General features: G+C 41.3%; 1 protein-coding gene across 1 annotated transcript in view; it reads left to right on the forward strand.

Annotated features, from left to right (window-relative positions):
- Positions 1-11,997, forward strand: part of LOC311104793 (gamma-aminobutyric acid receptor subunit alpha-2-like) — a gene marked incomplete at both ends in the record, with an annotated part of 55,201 nt that extends 43,204 nt beyond the window's left edge. The window contains 2 exons of the mRNA XM_084146711.1: positions 405-607; positions 11,701-11,997. Coding sequence (XP_084002837.1) covers positions 405-607; positions 11,701-11,997 — 500 coding nt within the window. The remainder of the gene's footprint in view (positions 1-404; positions 608-11,700) is intronic.
- Positions 11,998-12,935: the final 938 nt, after the last annotated feature.

The following is a 12,935-nucleotide window of genomic DNA, read 5'->3' on the forward strand; positions in this document are numbered from 1 at the left end:
GACTTGAATATGTCCTAGAATATGTACTTACATATCAGCCAGGACGCACACTGGCTAACTAGTGAATGCTAACTAGTGAGGAAAACACAGGAGCTGGAGATCCCCCACTTCACAGGTGGGCAGAGCTTCAGCTCTGATATGATGAACTTCTATCTATTCTACAGTACTATGATAACTGCTATTTCTCCATAGCCTTTCGTACAACTATGTTCCATAAAATAGAAACACTGTATATTAAGTCGCCGTTATACCATGTTATTACTATACACCTACGCTTCTTTGCTAACCAGACTGTAATTACTTGGCTGTACATGGTATCTGTAGATAAGGTACTTAAAATGATTGAATTATAATCAAAGGAAACTGACCAAGCTGAAACTGAAACAGTTTTCTGTTCCCCCTAGGTGTAACCACTGTGCTGACAATGACCACCCTGAGTATAAGTGCTCGTAACTCCCTCCCCAAGGTGGCCTACGCCACGGCCATGGACTGGTTCATCGCTGTCTGCTACGCCTTCGTCTTCTCCGCCCTCATTGAGTTTGCCACCGTCAACTACTTCACCAAGCGCGGCTGGGCCTGGGATGGGAAGAGCATTGTGAATGACAAGGTAATGGAAGCATATCCCCCTCCGATTGCCTGACATGCAGCATTTTCAGAGAGAGTCCATAGTGATCTTTTTGTTTTGATGGGGCCATTATTTCCATATGATTTCCAACCAGAGGGCATCAGAATGTGTTGTGTTTGCATCAGCATTCAGGTCGTTCCCTGTGCGACTGCCACAGGCAATACTGGAGCTGGAAGACCATGTGCATATGTATAGATTTAAATGTAATGAATGTATAAACACACATATAGTTGCCTACAACCATACAGATCAGAGTAAACAATGTGGCGATACAAACACAAAAGGTCAGCATTTTTTACTATATGTTCAGGGAGGGAGAGTAAATTGGTACCCCATGAAGCATAGCCAGGATAAATGGGTTGAGATTACAGAAAGTAACATATGGAGAGGGAAACTGTGAAAAAGCCATACAGTGAAAAATACTATATGTGTGGGAAGATCAGTTTGAAGTGAATCAGACTTTGTGGGGGGGAATAAACATTTGCTGTGACACACTTTGCGTCAGTTCATTAGTTAGACACCCCAGAAAAACTATAAAAGCTGAAGTGGAACGGTTGGGGCTTAGTTTGAATCAATCCCTCAGAATGTACGTATTCATCTTTACAAAAGCATATATATTTAAATATAGTGGATACTTCAGGGCTCATTCAAAGTAATACAAGTAAATGAAAATAAATATACAGTGGGGAGAACAAGTATTTGATACACTGACGATTTTGCAGGTTTTCCTACTTACAAAGCATGTAGAGGTCTGTAATTTTTATCATGGGTACACTTCAACTGTGAGAGACTGAATCTAAAACAAAAATCCAGAAAATCACATTGTATGATTTTTAAGTAATTAATTTGCATTTTATTGCATGACATAAGTATTTGATCACCTACCAACCAGTAAGAATTCCAGCTCTCACAGACCTGTTAGTTTTTCTTTAAGAAGCCCTCCTGTTCTCCACTCATTACCTGTATTAACTGCACCTGCTTGAACTCGTTACCTGTATAAAAGACACCTGTCCACACACTCAATCAAACAGACTCCAACCTCTCCACAATGGCCAAGACCAGAGAGCTGTGTAAGGACATCAGGGATAAAATTGTAGACCTGCACAAGGCTGGGATGGGCTACAGGACAATAGGCAAGCAGCTTGGTGAGAAGGCAACAACTGTTGGCGCAATTATTAGAAAATGGAAGTTCAAGATGACGGTCAATCACCCTCGGTCTGGGGCTCCATGCAAGATCTCACCTCGTCGGGCATCAATGATCATGAGGAAGGTGAGGGATCAGCCCAGAACTACACGGCAGGACCTGGTCAATGACCTGAAGAGAGCTGGGACCACAGTCTCAAAGAAAACCATTAGTAACACACTATGCCGTCATGGATTAAAATCCTGCAGCGCACGCAACGTCCCCCTGCTCAAGCCAGCGCATGTCCAGGCCCGTCTGAAGTTTGCCAATGACAATCTGGATGATCCAGAGGAGGAATGGGAGAAGGTCATGTGGTCTGATGAGACAAAAATAGAGCTTTTTGGTCTAAACTCCACTCGCCGTGTTTGGAGGAAGAAGAAGGATGAGTACAACCCCAAGAACACCATCCCAACTGTGAAGCATGGAGGTGGAAACATCATTCTTTGGGGATGCTTTTCTGCAAAGGGGACAGGACAACTGCACCGTATTGAGGGGAGGATGGATGGGGCCATGTATCGCGAGATCTTGGCCAACAACCTCCTTCCCTCAGTAAGAGCATTGAAGATGGGTCGTGGCTGGGTCTTCCAGCATGACAACAACCCGAAACACACAGCCAGGGCAACTAAGGAGTGGCTCCGTAAGAAGCATCTCAAGGTGTGAGGTCAAATACTTATGTCATACAATTTTATCACTGATGTCCTTACACAGCTCTCTGGTGTTGGCCATTGTGGAGAGGTTGGAGTCTGTTTGATTGAGTGTGTGGACAGGTGTCTTTTATACAGGTAACGAGTTCAAACAGGTGCAGTTTATACAGGTAATGAGTGGAGAACAGGAGGGCTTCTTAAAGAAAAACTAACAGGTCTGTGAGAGCCAGAATTCTTACTGGTCGGTAGGTGATCAAATACTTATGTCATGCAATAAAATGCAAATTAATTACTTAAAAATCATACAATGTGATTTTCTGGATTTTTGTTTTAGATTCAGTCTCTCACAGTTGAAGTGTACCTATGATAAAAATTACAGACCTCTACATGCTTTGTAAGTAGGAAAACCTGCAAAATCGTCAGTGTATCAAATACTTGTTCTCCCCACTGTAATATAGTACTTTTGATCAGAGAATCACTAACCATTTACCGCTGACCTACAGTATGACAGCTGAATTGATTGAGAAAAAACAACGTTGATTCAACCAGTGTGTGCCCAGTGTGTCCTCACAAAACCTAGACAACAAAAAAAGACCATGATTTTGAGATTTTCACGAAATGTAATCAATAGAAGAGTCCTTCAGAGGACGGATTGTTGACATATATTGGACATTTGTATCTAAAAGCATAATTGAACAATTATTTATCAAACTTGGAATATTTATAACATTTTGGCCTTACCCAGGCCTGCTTTAAGACTCCATAGTGTTTCATCTGTAGGTGCTACAAAGCATATTAAGCTTTACCGCTTGCTCTGAATTATGAGTAGTATTTTGATTTCAATAACTTTTGTTTTATATTCATTTACAAATATTGAAGAAGATAAACATGAATATTGAAAATATAAAAATATAAAAATGTTATTTTGGCAAATGTTTAAACGTGTATTTTTCCATATATAGACACACCCTATGTGTTTTAATAAAATCAACTATATGCATTGAGCTTGTCTGATGCTTTAAGCGTACAGTTTGATGCCTCAAGAGGGTGCCAGAGATCTAGATAACCAGAAGAAAAAAAACGTAACCTGACCCAACTATTCTCCTCCCGCTTCTGCTGGCTTTCGCAGATTCTGCCATTACTCCACTGAACTACCGATCTGCTTGCCAGTTATGGTTTTCATATGCACATTGTCTTAATGTACTCTGAAATTAAAGCATAGAACAAATAAACAATTGGAGACAAAAAATTTATCATGGAATCGTTTTGTTTAACAAAATGTAATCTACATGTTTGACTCATCAAAGTAGCCACCTTTTGCAGACATAACAGCTGTAGGAACCCCTGACCAACTAGGCGTACACTAGATGGTATTGCATGGCACTGCCAAAATGCTGCGGTGCCATTTTGGTTCAGGGTGCCACTCACTCTGTGCAAGTCGCCGAATCCAGAAAAAGAGCCCCAGACCATCACACTTCCTCCTCCATGTTTGACAGTTGGTGTCAAACACTGAGGCACAATCCTTTCACCTACTCAACGTCGTACACAAACCCTGCGTGATGAACCGAAGATTTCACATTTTGATTAATCGGCCCATAAGACCTTCTTCCAGTATTCACTGGCGGTGCTTCATGGCCCAGGCAAGCCTCTTTTTCTTATTTTGCCATCTTAGCAATGGCTTTCTTACTGCCTCTCGACCTGTCAAAACTGCAGCTCGAAGTCTTCTCTTCACAGTTGAAACTGAGACTTGCTTACTTCGACCAGTGTTAAGCTGTGCTTGAAGCTGTTGTCCTGTGAACCGTCTATCTAGCAAGCTGTTGACGCTCATAAACTTGTCTTCTGATTCTGTTGTGGCTTTGGGTCTGCCAGACCTCTTCCTGTCAGAGTTTCCAAGTGCCTTTTTGATGGTGTAGGAAACTGTACTTACTGACACCTTGGCTTTCTTTGCAATTTCTCTAAAGGAAAGACCTACACTTTTAAGGGTTATAATGGTCTGTCTGTCTTCCTTTGTTAATTGCCTTTTCCTCACCATTATGATAGCAATATACTACTACCTGCAGTACAATACTGTCCAAATAATGCTTAAGAGGGTGTAGTAACACAGTGTGTTCCAACACTGCTTTTATACAGACAGAGGGTTTGGAAGTAATCAACAAAAGTTGGGACACCTGTAGGAATTGTTAGCATCAACTTTCAAGGCTTAATTTACTTCCATTGCTGCAGAACAGCTGTAAGTTGTTAACCCATTACTTGTTCCCTGAAAAAAGCATTTTTTTATAACTCTGAAATGTACATTATTTTTCAGTTTTTGGTAACCTAAACTTATTTTTTTACCTCTGGCAGTTTACCGCTTACCTCTGTACCATTTCAGGTTATTCACTGGACTTGAACAGCTTAAATTTCAACAAAAACTGGAAAAATGGGGGTGAACATGACATTTTCACTGTTCGCTGTTGCCAGAGAACATGAAATTCTCTGGCAACAGCTCTGGTGGACATTCCTGCAGTCAGCATGCCAATTGCGCGCTCCCTCAAAACTTGAGACATATGTGGCATTGTGTTGTGTGACAAAACTGCACATTTTAGAGTGGCCTTTATTGTTCCCAGCACAAGGTGCACCTGTGTAATGATAATGCTGTTTAATCAGATTATTGATATGCCACACCTGTCAGGTCGATGGGTTATCTTGGCTAAGGAGAAATGCACACTAACAGGGATGGAAACAAATTAGGGCTGACCCCATTTAGTCCACTGGTCGATTGTTTGGTTGATAGGCTGTTGGTTGACCGAGATTTCTTTCGTCGAGCAGTCGCAAATGTTTTTTATGGTGCACAAGACACCTGTCTGATTCGTGCCTGTCTCAGTGGACTAATCCATTGCTGAGGCCACAGGGATGGCACAGTCCATCACTCTAAAACATAAAAATAATGGTGCAACACTGATAAATCTAATATTAGTTTATAACAAATGCGCTTTATCTCGCGTTGGATATGGTTGCTGTCCGCTGTTCTGAAACATAATCTTCAGGGCGCCGTAGAATGGGCGCCTTTCCCTCTGTTGCTACTGTATGTGCATAATAGCTCAATTAACCAGCATATTGGGATTGAGCACAATGTGGCTGAGGCAACAGCAGCAGAGACGAGGAAACAGCCCTAGCCTTAAACCCTATTCGGACGGGATTAGTTTTACTCGGGGTGGTCGGGTAATGTAATTCTGTGCACAAGCACAAAACACCACATCTGTAATTTTAGTCCCGTCCGAATCTGCCATGTCAGTAATTTGTACATGGCAGGAGACTAACAATTCCAGCCAGAATAACCTACTGTTTGGCGAACTCCAAGGTCCTCTGATAATATATAGTCCCGGTGCGAATCGGCATCCCTGCGTTTTGAGGGAAATGTCTGAGTTTGACAGGTGATGCTAACGGTTTGAGCAAGAAAACAATAACTGATTCGATAAATTAAACGAAGTGCTGCGCATAGCCTATATATGAGCGGCCCACATGTATTAACTTCCACAGTGAATGTTTGTGTTCATATGTTTTGTGGGTATGAATTGAATATTGCCAAATGCATCAGTAAAACATATTGCGCCTATTTAATGTAACCCTTGCTGTTAATAGATCGCAAAGCAGCAAACAACTGACCTAAACGTTTGGAAATTATAACTTCCCTTTCGCATCGATAGCCTTAAAACGCATCTCAAGTGCAAGTGCACTGTTTAGCTCACATATGAAGGCTGGGAGACATTTAGGAAGTCTACTGCGGATCGCTAAAATATCCTAATGATTATGATCACACTTCCTCAATTCAAATATTATGGCGACATTATACCAAAAATGGTTTGGTATGGTTTAGAAACTTGGGAACCAAGCTCTAGTTATCAGTGTAGCCCTGTTATCGCCTGGACTTAAAATATTTTCACGGCTAGAAAACAACCTTCAGGATTCCGTCATAACTGTCAATTTATTGGAGAAAAAAAATAAAGAATTACAGGGGGCAGTTTGGAAAAAAATTATCCCTTCCGAATCGTCCTCTGGAATAACAGACATTCTTGGGTAATAATTACATAACCAACGTTCTATAGTATTACTAGTCCCGTGCAAATAGGGTTTAGCCTAATTGTCTAAGAAAATTGAGGAGAGCGCAAACCCCAACATAATTAGGTCTATAATCAATAGCCTAACTGTTAAATGGGCCTGGCTTTATAAATCATCCATGTACTGTATATCTACAGAAAGAAGAGAGATCCTGCTTATGTTGCCTGTTTGAGTGTTTGTTTAATAGCCTACTGATTCCGTGAGCACCGAACCTCATGCAACGGAAAAATGTCAGATAAAGCAATTTCACAGATTTGCTATGCTGTAATAAAGGCTTCAGAACTTTTTTTCATTAGAACAGACTAGCATTATTTATTATTTATTTAGTGTTGTTTACACTGTTCCAAACAGCCAAAAAAATAACATTGTAATCTAACAGTACCTGTTTGTCACACATAATATGCACACAGCTCTCGCTCCTATACCCTCATTTTCCTTGATCTCCTTCTTATTGTTATTATTACTATTATTATTATGATTATCATTATAATAATAACTAATGTCGTTATCATTAGTAGGCTTAGTATAGCAGCCTTGTATAACCACCATCGAGCTGTAGGCCTAAGAGCGCGTCCTGTTTACACTTAATACCGTAACTTACTTAGGCCTATATTTCAATATATAAGCTACTGTATCAATCAATCATTCAATCGTACATGCCATCACACAGCATACGAGACATTCATGCTTTGAAATGCCATCAAGCATTTTCGTTTTAAAATTAAATAACAAATGGAGCTTTGTATAATTAGCCTAAACAATAAATAAAACACAATTCACAAATGCATGCAACTGTTTTTGTCTGCTGTAATAAAGGCTTTATATATCATTTTTTTCTTCGTTAGAACAGACTGTCTAGTACACTTCATTATTTAGTGAAATGGTCCAAATGGTCAGAAAAAATAATAATAGTGTAATCTATAAGCAACTGTTTGGCACACATAATACTTGCGCAACGCTTGCTCCTATACCCTCATTTTTCTTGATCTCCAGTAGTTTCCAAAACTAAGTCAAATGTCTTCCACATATCTGACTTCCACTTTCCCTCCAATTTATTGATATGATTATGATAGGCTGTAGGTCAGGCTCTATTGGTCACATGCGTGTGACGCTTACATGTTTCACGTAGAGAGCAAGGGTTGAGGGAATAGGGAATGTTTTTCCTAAACAAATTAGGGATTTCGGTAACATAACTTTTTGGTCAGAAACAAGTAAGAAACTAAATGGCTGAAATGATGTTGCAGCTCCAGCACGGACAGCCCAATAAACACTTGTTGTGCTGTGGTGCGGTTTCGCTGCAGTATGGAGGAGAGCGAGACAACGTGTGCCAGTCACACAGGCACTTGTTGTCATTTTTTTAACACAGAGTGGCTCTTTCTTGAGCATCAGACAAGCTCAGTGCAAATGCAGTTGGTTTTATTCAAACACATAGGGTGTGTGTCTGTCTATATATGGAGAAACAAGTTTAAACATTTTCATCAATCCATTGGTCGAAAGAACAGGACTACTCTTGGTCGACCAATATTTTGTTGTTGTTGGAGACAGCCCTGAAACATATGCACAAAAAGCTTATTTCTCTCAAATGTTGTGTACAAATTTGTTTACATCCCTGTTAGTGAGCATTTCTCATTTGCCAAGATAATCCATCCACCTGACAGGTGTGGCATATCAAGAATCTGATTAAAAAGCATGATCATTGCACAGGTGCACCTTGTGCTGGGGACAATACAAGGCCACTCTAAAATGTGCAGTTTTGTCACACAACACAATGTCACAGATGTCTCAAGTTTTGATGGAGCGTGCAATTGGCATGCTGACTGCAGGAATGTCCACCAGAGCTGTTGCCAGAGAATTGAATGTTAATATCACTAACATAAGCCGCGTCCAACGCTGTTTTAGAGAATTTGAAGCCTCACAACCGCAGACCACGTGTAACCACGCCAGCCCAGGACCTCCACATTCGGCTTCTTCACCTGCGGGATCGTCTGAGACCAGCCATCCGGACAGCTGATGAAACTGTGGGTTTGCCAACCCAAAAATGTCTGCACAAACTGTCAGAAACCATCTCAGGGAAGCTCATCTGCGTGCTCGTCGTCCTCACCTGGGTCTTGACCTGACTGCAGTTTGGCGTCGTAACCGACTTCAGTGGGCAAATGCTCACCTGTGATGGCCACTGGCACGCTGGAGAAGTGTGCTCTTCATGGATGAATCCTGGTTTCAACTGTACCAGGCAGATGGCAGACAGCGATGTGTGGGCGAGCGGTTTGCTGATGTCAAAGTTGTGAACAGAGTGCCCCATGGTGGCGTTATGCTATGGGCAGGCATAAGCTACTGACAACGAACACAATTGTGTTTTATCGATGACAATTTGAATGCACAGAGATACCGTGACGTGATCCTGAGGCCCATTGTCGTGCCATTCATCCGCCACCATCACCTCATGTTTCAGCATGATAATGCATGGCCCCATGTTGCAAGGATCTGTACACAATTCCTGGAAGCTGAACCTGTCCCAGTTCTTCCATGGCCTGCATACTCACCAGACATGTCACCCATTGAGCATGTTTGGGATGCTCTGCATCGAGATATACGACAGCGTGTTCCAGTTCCCGCCATTATCCAGCAACTTCCCACAGCCATTGAAGAGGAGTGGGACAACATTCCACAGGCCACAATCAACAGCCTGATCAACTCTATGCGAAGGAGATGTGTTGCACTGCATGAGTCAAATGGTGGACACACCAGATACTGACTGGTTTTCTGATACATGCCCCTACCTTTTTTTTAAAGGTATCTGTGACCAACAGATGCATATACAGTTGTAGTCGGAAGTTTACATTCACCTTATATGCCAAATACATTTAAACTCAGTTTTTCACAATTCCTGACATTTAATCCTAGTACAAATTCCCTGTCTTAGGTCAGTTAGGATCACCACTTTATTTTAAGAATGTGAAATGTCGGAATAATAGTAGAAAGAATGATTTATTTCAGATTGTATTTATTTCATCACATTCCCAGTGGGTCAGAAGTTTACATACACTCAATTAGTATTTGGTAGCATTGCCTTTAAATTGTTTAACTTGGGTCAAACGTTTTGGGTAGCCTTCCACAAGCTTCCACAATAAGTTGGGAGAATTTTGGCCCATTCCTCCTGACAGAGCTGGTGTAACTGAGTCAGGTTTGTAGGCCTCCTTGCTCGCACACGCTTTTTCAGTTCTGCCCACAAATTTTCTATAGGATTGAGGTCAGGGGTTTGTGATGGCCACTCCAATACCTTGACTTTGTTGTCCTTAAGCCATTTTGCCACAACTTTGGAAGTATGCTTGGGGTCATTGTCCATTTGGAAGACCAATTTGCGACCAAGCTTTAACTTCCTGACTGATGTCTTGAGATGTTGCTTCAATATATCCACATAATTTTCCTTCCTCATGATGCCATCTATTTTGTGAAGTGCACCAGTCCTTCCTGCAGCAAAGCACCCCCACAGCATGATGCTGCCTCCCCCGTGCTTCACGGTTGCGATGGTGTTCTTCGGCTTGCAAGATATCCCCTTTTTCCTCCAAACATAACGATGGTCATTATGGCCAAACAGTTCTATTTTTGTTTCATCAAACCAGAGGACATTTCTCCAAAAAGTAAGATTTTTGTCCCCATGTGCAGTTGCAAACCGTAGTCTGGCTTTTTTATGGTGGTTTTGGAGTAGTGGCTTCTTCCTTCCTGAGCATACTTTCAGGTTATGTCGATATAGGACTCGTTTTACTGTGGATATAGATACTTTTGTACCTGTTTCCTCCAGCATCTTCACAAGGTCCTTTGCTGTTGTTCTGGGATTGATTTGCACTTTTCGCACCAAAGTACGTTAATCTCTAGGAGACAGAATGCGTCTCCTTCCTGAGCGGTATGACAGCTGCGTGTTCCCATGGTGTTTATACTTGCGTACTATTGTTTGTACAGATGAACGTGGTACCTTCAGGCGTTTGAAAATTGCTCCCAAGGATGAAGCAGACTTGTGGAGCTCCACAATTTTTTTTCTGAGGTCTTGGCTGATTTCTTTTGATTTTCCCATGATGTCAAGCAAAGAAGGTAGACCTTGAAACATCCACAGGTACACCTCCAATTGATTCAAATGATGTCAATTAGCCTATCAGAAGCTTCTAAAGCCATGACATCATTTTCTGGAATTTTCCAAGCTGTTTAAAGGCACAGTCAACTTAGTGTATGTAAACTTCTGACCCACTGGAATTGTGATATAAGTGAAATAATCTGTCTGTAAACAATTGTTGGAAAAATTACTTGTGTCATGCACAAAGTAGATGTCCTAACCGACTTGCCAAAATGGTAGTTTGTTAACAAGATATTTGTGGAGTGGTTGAAAAACGAGTTTTAATGACTCCAACATAAGTGTATACAAACTTCCGACTTCAACTGTATTAGAGGAAAGAAGCACCTTGCGCTTGCTTGCTGGATATAAAATAGGCTACAGTGTTCACAATGAACGGGCGGAGAAGTTTGAATGGCGAGAGCTTCTCTGGTATGATGTGATCACATTGGCTGGTGGTAATAATGCAATAAACGCGAATCGTCTGTTCTCCCCACGCCAAATGTTTATGTTTACAATGAAATGTATAACATCAGAATGCCCAATGTAAGAAGGTTTCCAATCAAATTGATTAATTAAGTTAGAACGTTTTCCTATCAGTCTAATTTGCATAAACATTGTGATTGGATGACAGCTGTGAGGGTTATCGAATCAGGATCAACTCCTCTGATCTCCTCGAGCTCAATAATGATAGAATGTTCATATCTTACGATTGCAGAAAGGCCAGTCTTATTGGCAAATTACAGGAGTGGCAAGGAGTGGAATGTAATAGCTGAACAGAGACGGCAACCAGGCTAGTCACATAGTAATTCACTGCTAAAATGTTGACAGTATGGTGCATGACAGCACATCCGAGACCCGGCTGGCCTTCATTCTGCCACTTCTCTGCATTTAGATTGATGCATTACCATATCCCAGATCCCATTAATTATTATTAAGATCCTCCCCTGGGTGCATTCATCATCCAGGACTGTCTGGAGCACATGCTAGCCGGAAGTGACAGGTCCGCCTGACGACTGCTAGCTACTAACTTTGTCTCTTTCCACAGAAAAAAGAGAAGGCCTCCGCCATGAAGAAGAACAACGCGTACGCCGTGGCGGTGGCCAACTATGAGCCCAACATCACCAAAGACTCTGGTTTGTCCACCATCGCCAAGGGCAGCGCCGCTGACCCCAACATGGCGGTTGGCAAGGTGGGCCCAAAGAAGACTTTCAACAGTGTGAGCAAAATCGATAGGATTTCGAGGATTATGTTCCCGGTCCTGTTTAGCAGCTTCAACTTAGTCTACTGGGCCACATACTTAAACAGAGAACCTTATATAAAGGATATGGTGCCCTCAACATAGAGGCCTCTCCCTCCTGCATTGTAATATATCCGAATTACGGGACTAAAAGACTTAGCAAATACGACTAGTATCTGCTAACTCTTGGTTCGTTGGTACAAGACAGCCAAGCCCTGGATTGCTTTGTGTCCCTCTCTTTCCTGTTTTTTCTACACCACTTTCTGCAGTGCTTTTGGAAAGAACTGGCCTTTATAAATATAAATGTATAATCATGACTTTTGTGTGTTTCGTGATATAATCAGTGAACAATACATACATTTTTTGTGCTTCTGTTTTATTGACCATTGATGGCTCCATGTTTGAAAAGTTTATGAAAAGAACCTCGAGAAGTTTATTTAAGTCCAAAAGTTTTTGAAATTCTTTCTTTTGTGTGTTTTGTTTGTGGGCTAACTATGTAATATTTCTCATCGACCAGTGATTTCTCAATTATGTATAAAATGATCTTTTGCTATACAAACCAATGCAAAAAAAGATTTTAAAAAATGTCAATGCTTTTGTTTTATTGCAATGTAGTATATTATTTTGTTAAACAAAATATCAACATAAGCAAAACAAACAATGTTTTTTTTGTGTGCCGTTTTACCATACTGTGTAATGATTGATTAATATATATTTTTTTGCCAGTAAAAAAACAATTTACCCACAGTACATACATTAAAAAAAACATGACAGGGATATCACAAAAAGGTCTGACTTATTTCCATTGTGAAGCCTTAAAATGGAATGGATGAAGGGGTTGATTGAAGTGTTTGAGGGAGGGTGGGAGCATCAATGATCTCAGTGGAGGGAGAATCCCGGTAGCAGCCAGGGAAGTCAGACAGTCAGTCAGACACGGACAGGTCCGGAGCCTCAGCCACACATCTCGCCGTCTCAGACGTCCTGTATAGCCACTTGGCTCAGACTAAGTATCTAGCTTGTCCTCCATACTTCTGTGCATCACC

This window comes from Coregonus lavaretus (assembly GCF_964263955.1).
Source record: "Coregonus lavaretus genome assembly, chromosome: 29".
NCBI lineage: Eukaryota > Metazoa > Chordata > Actinopteri > Salmoniformes > Salmonidae > Coregonus > Coregonus lavaretus.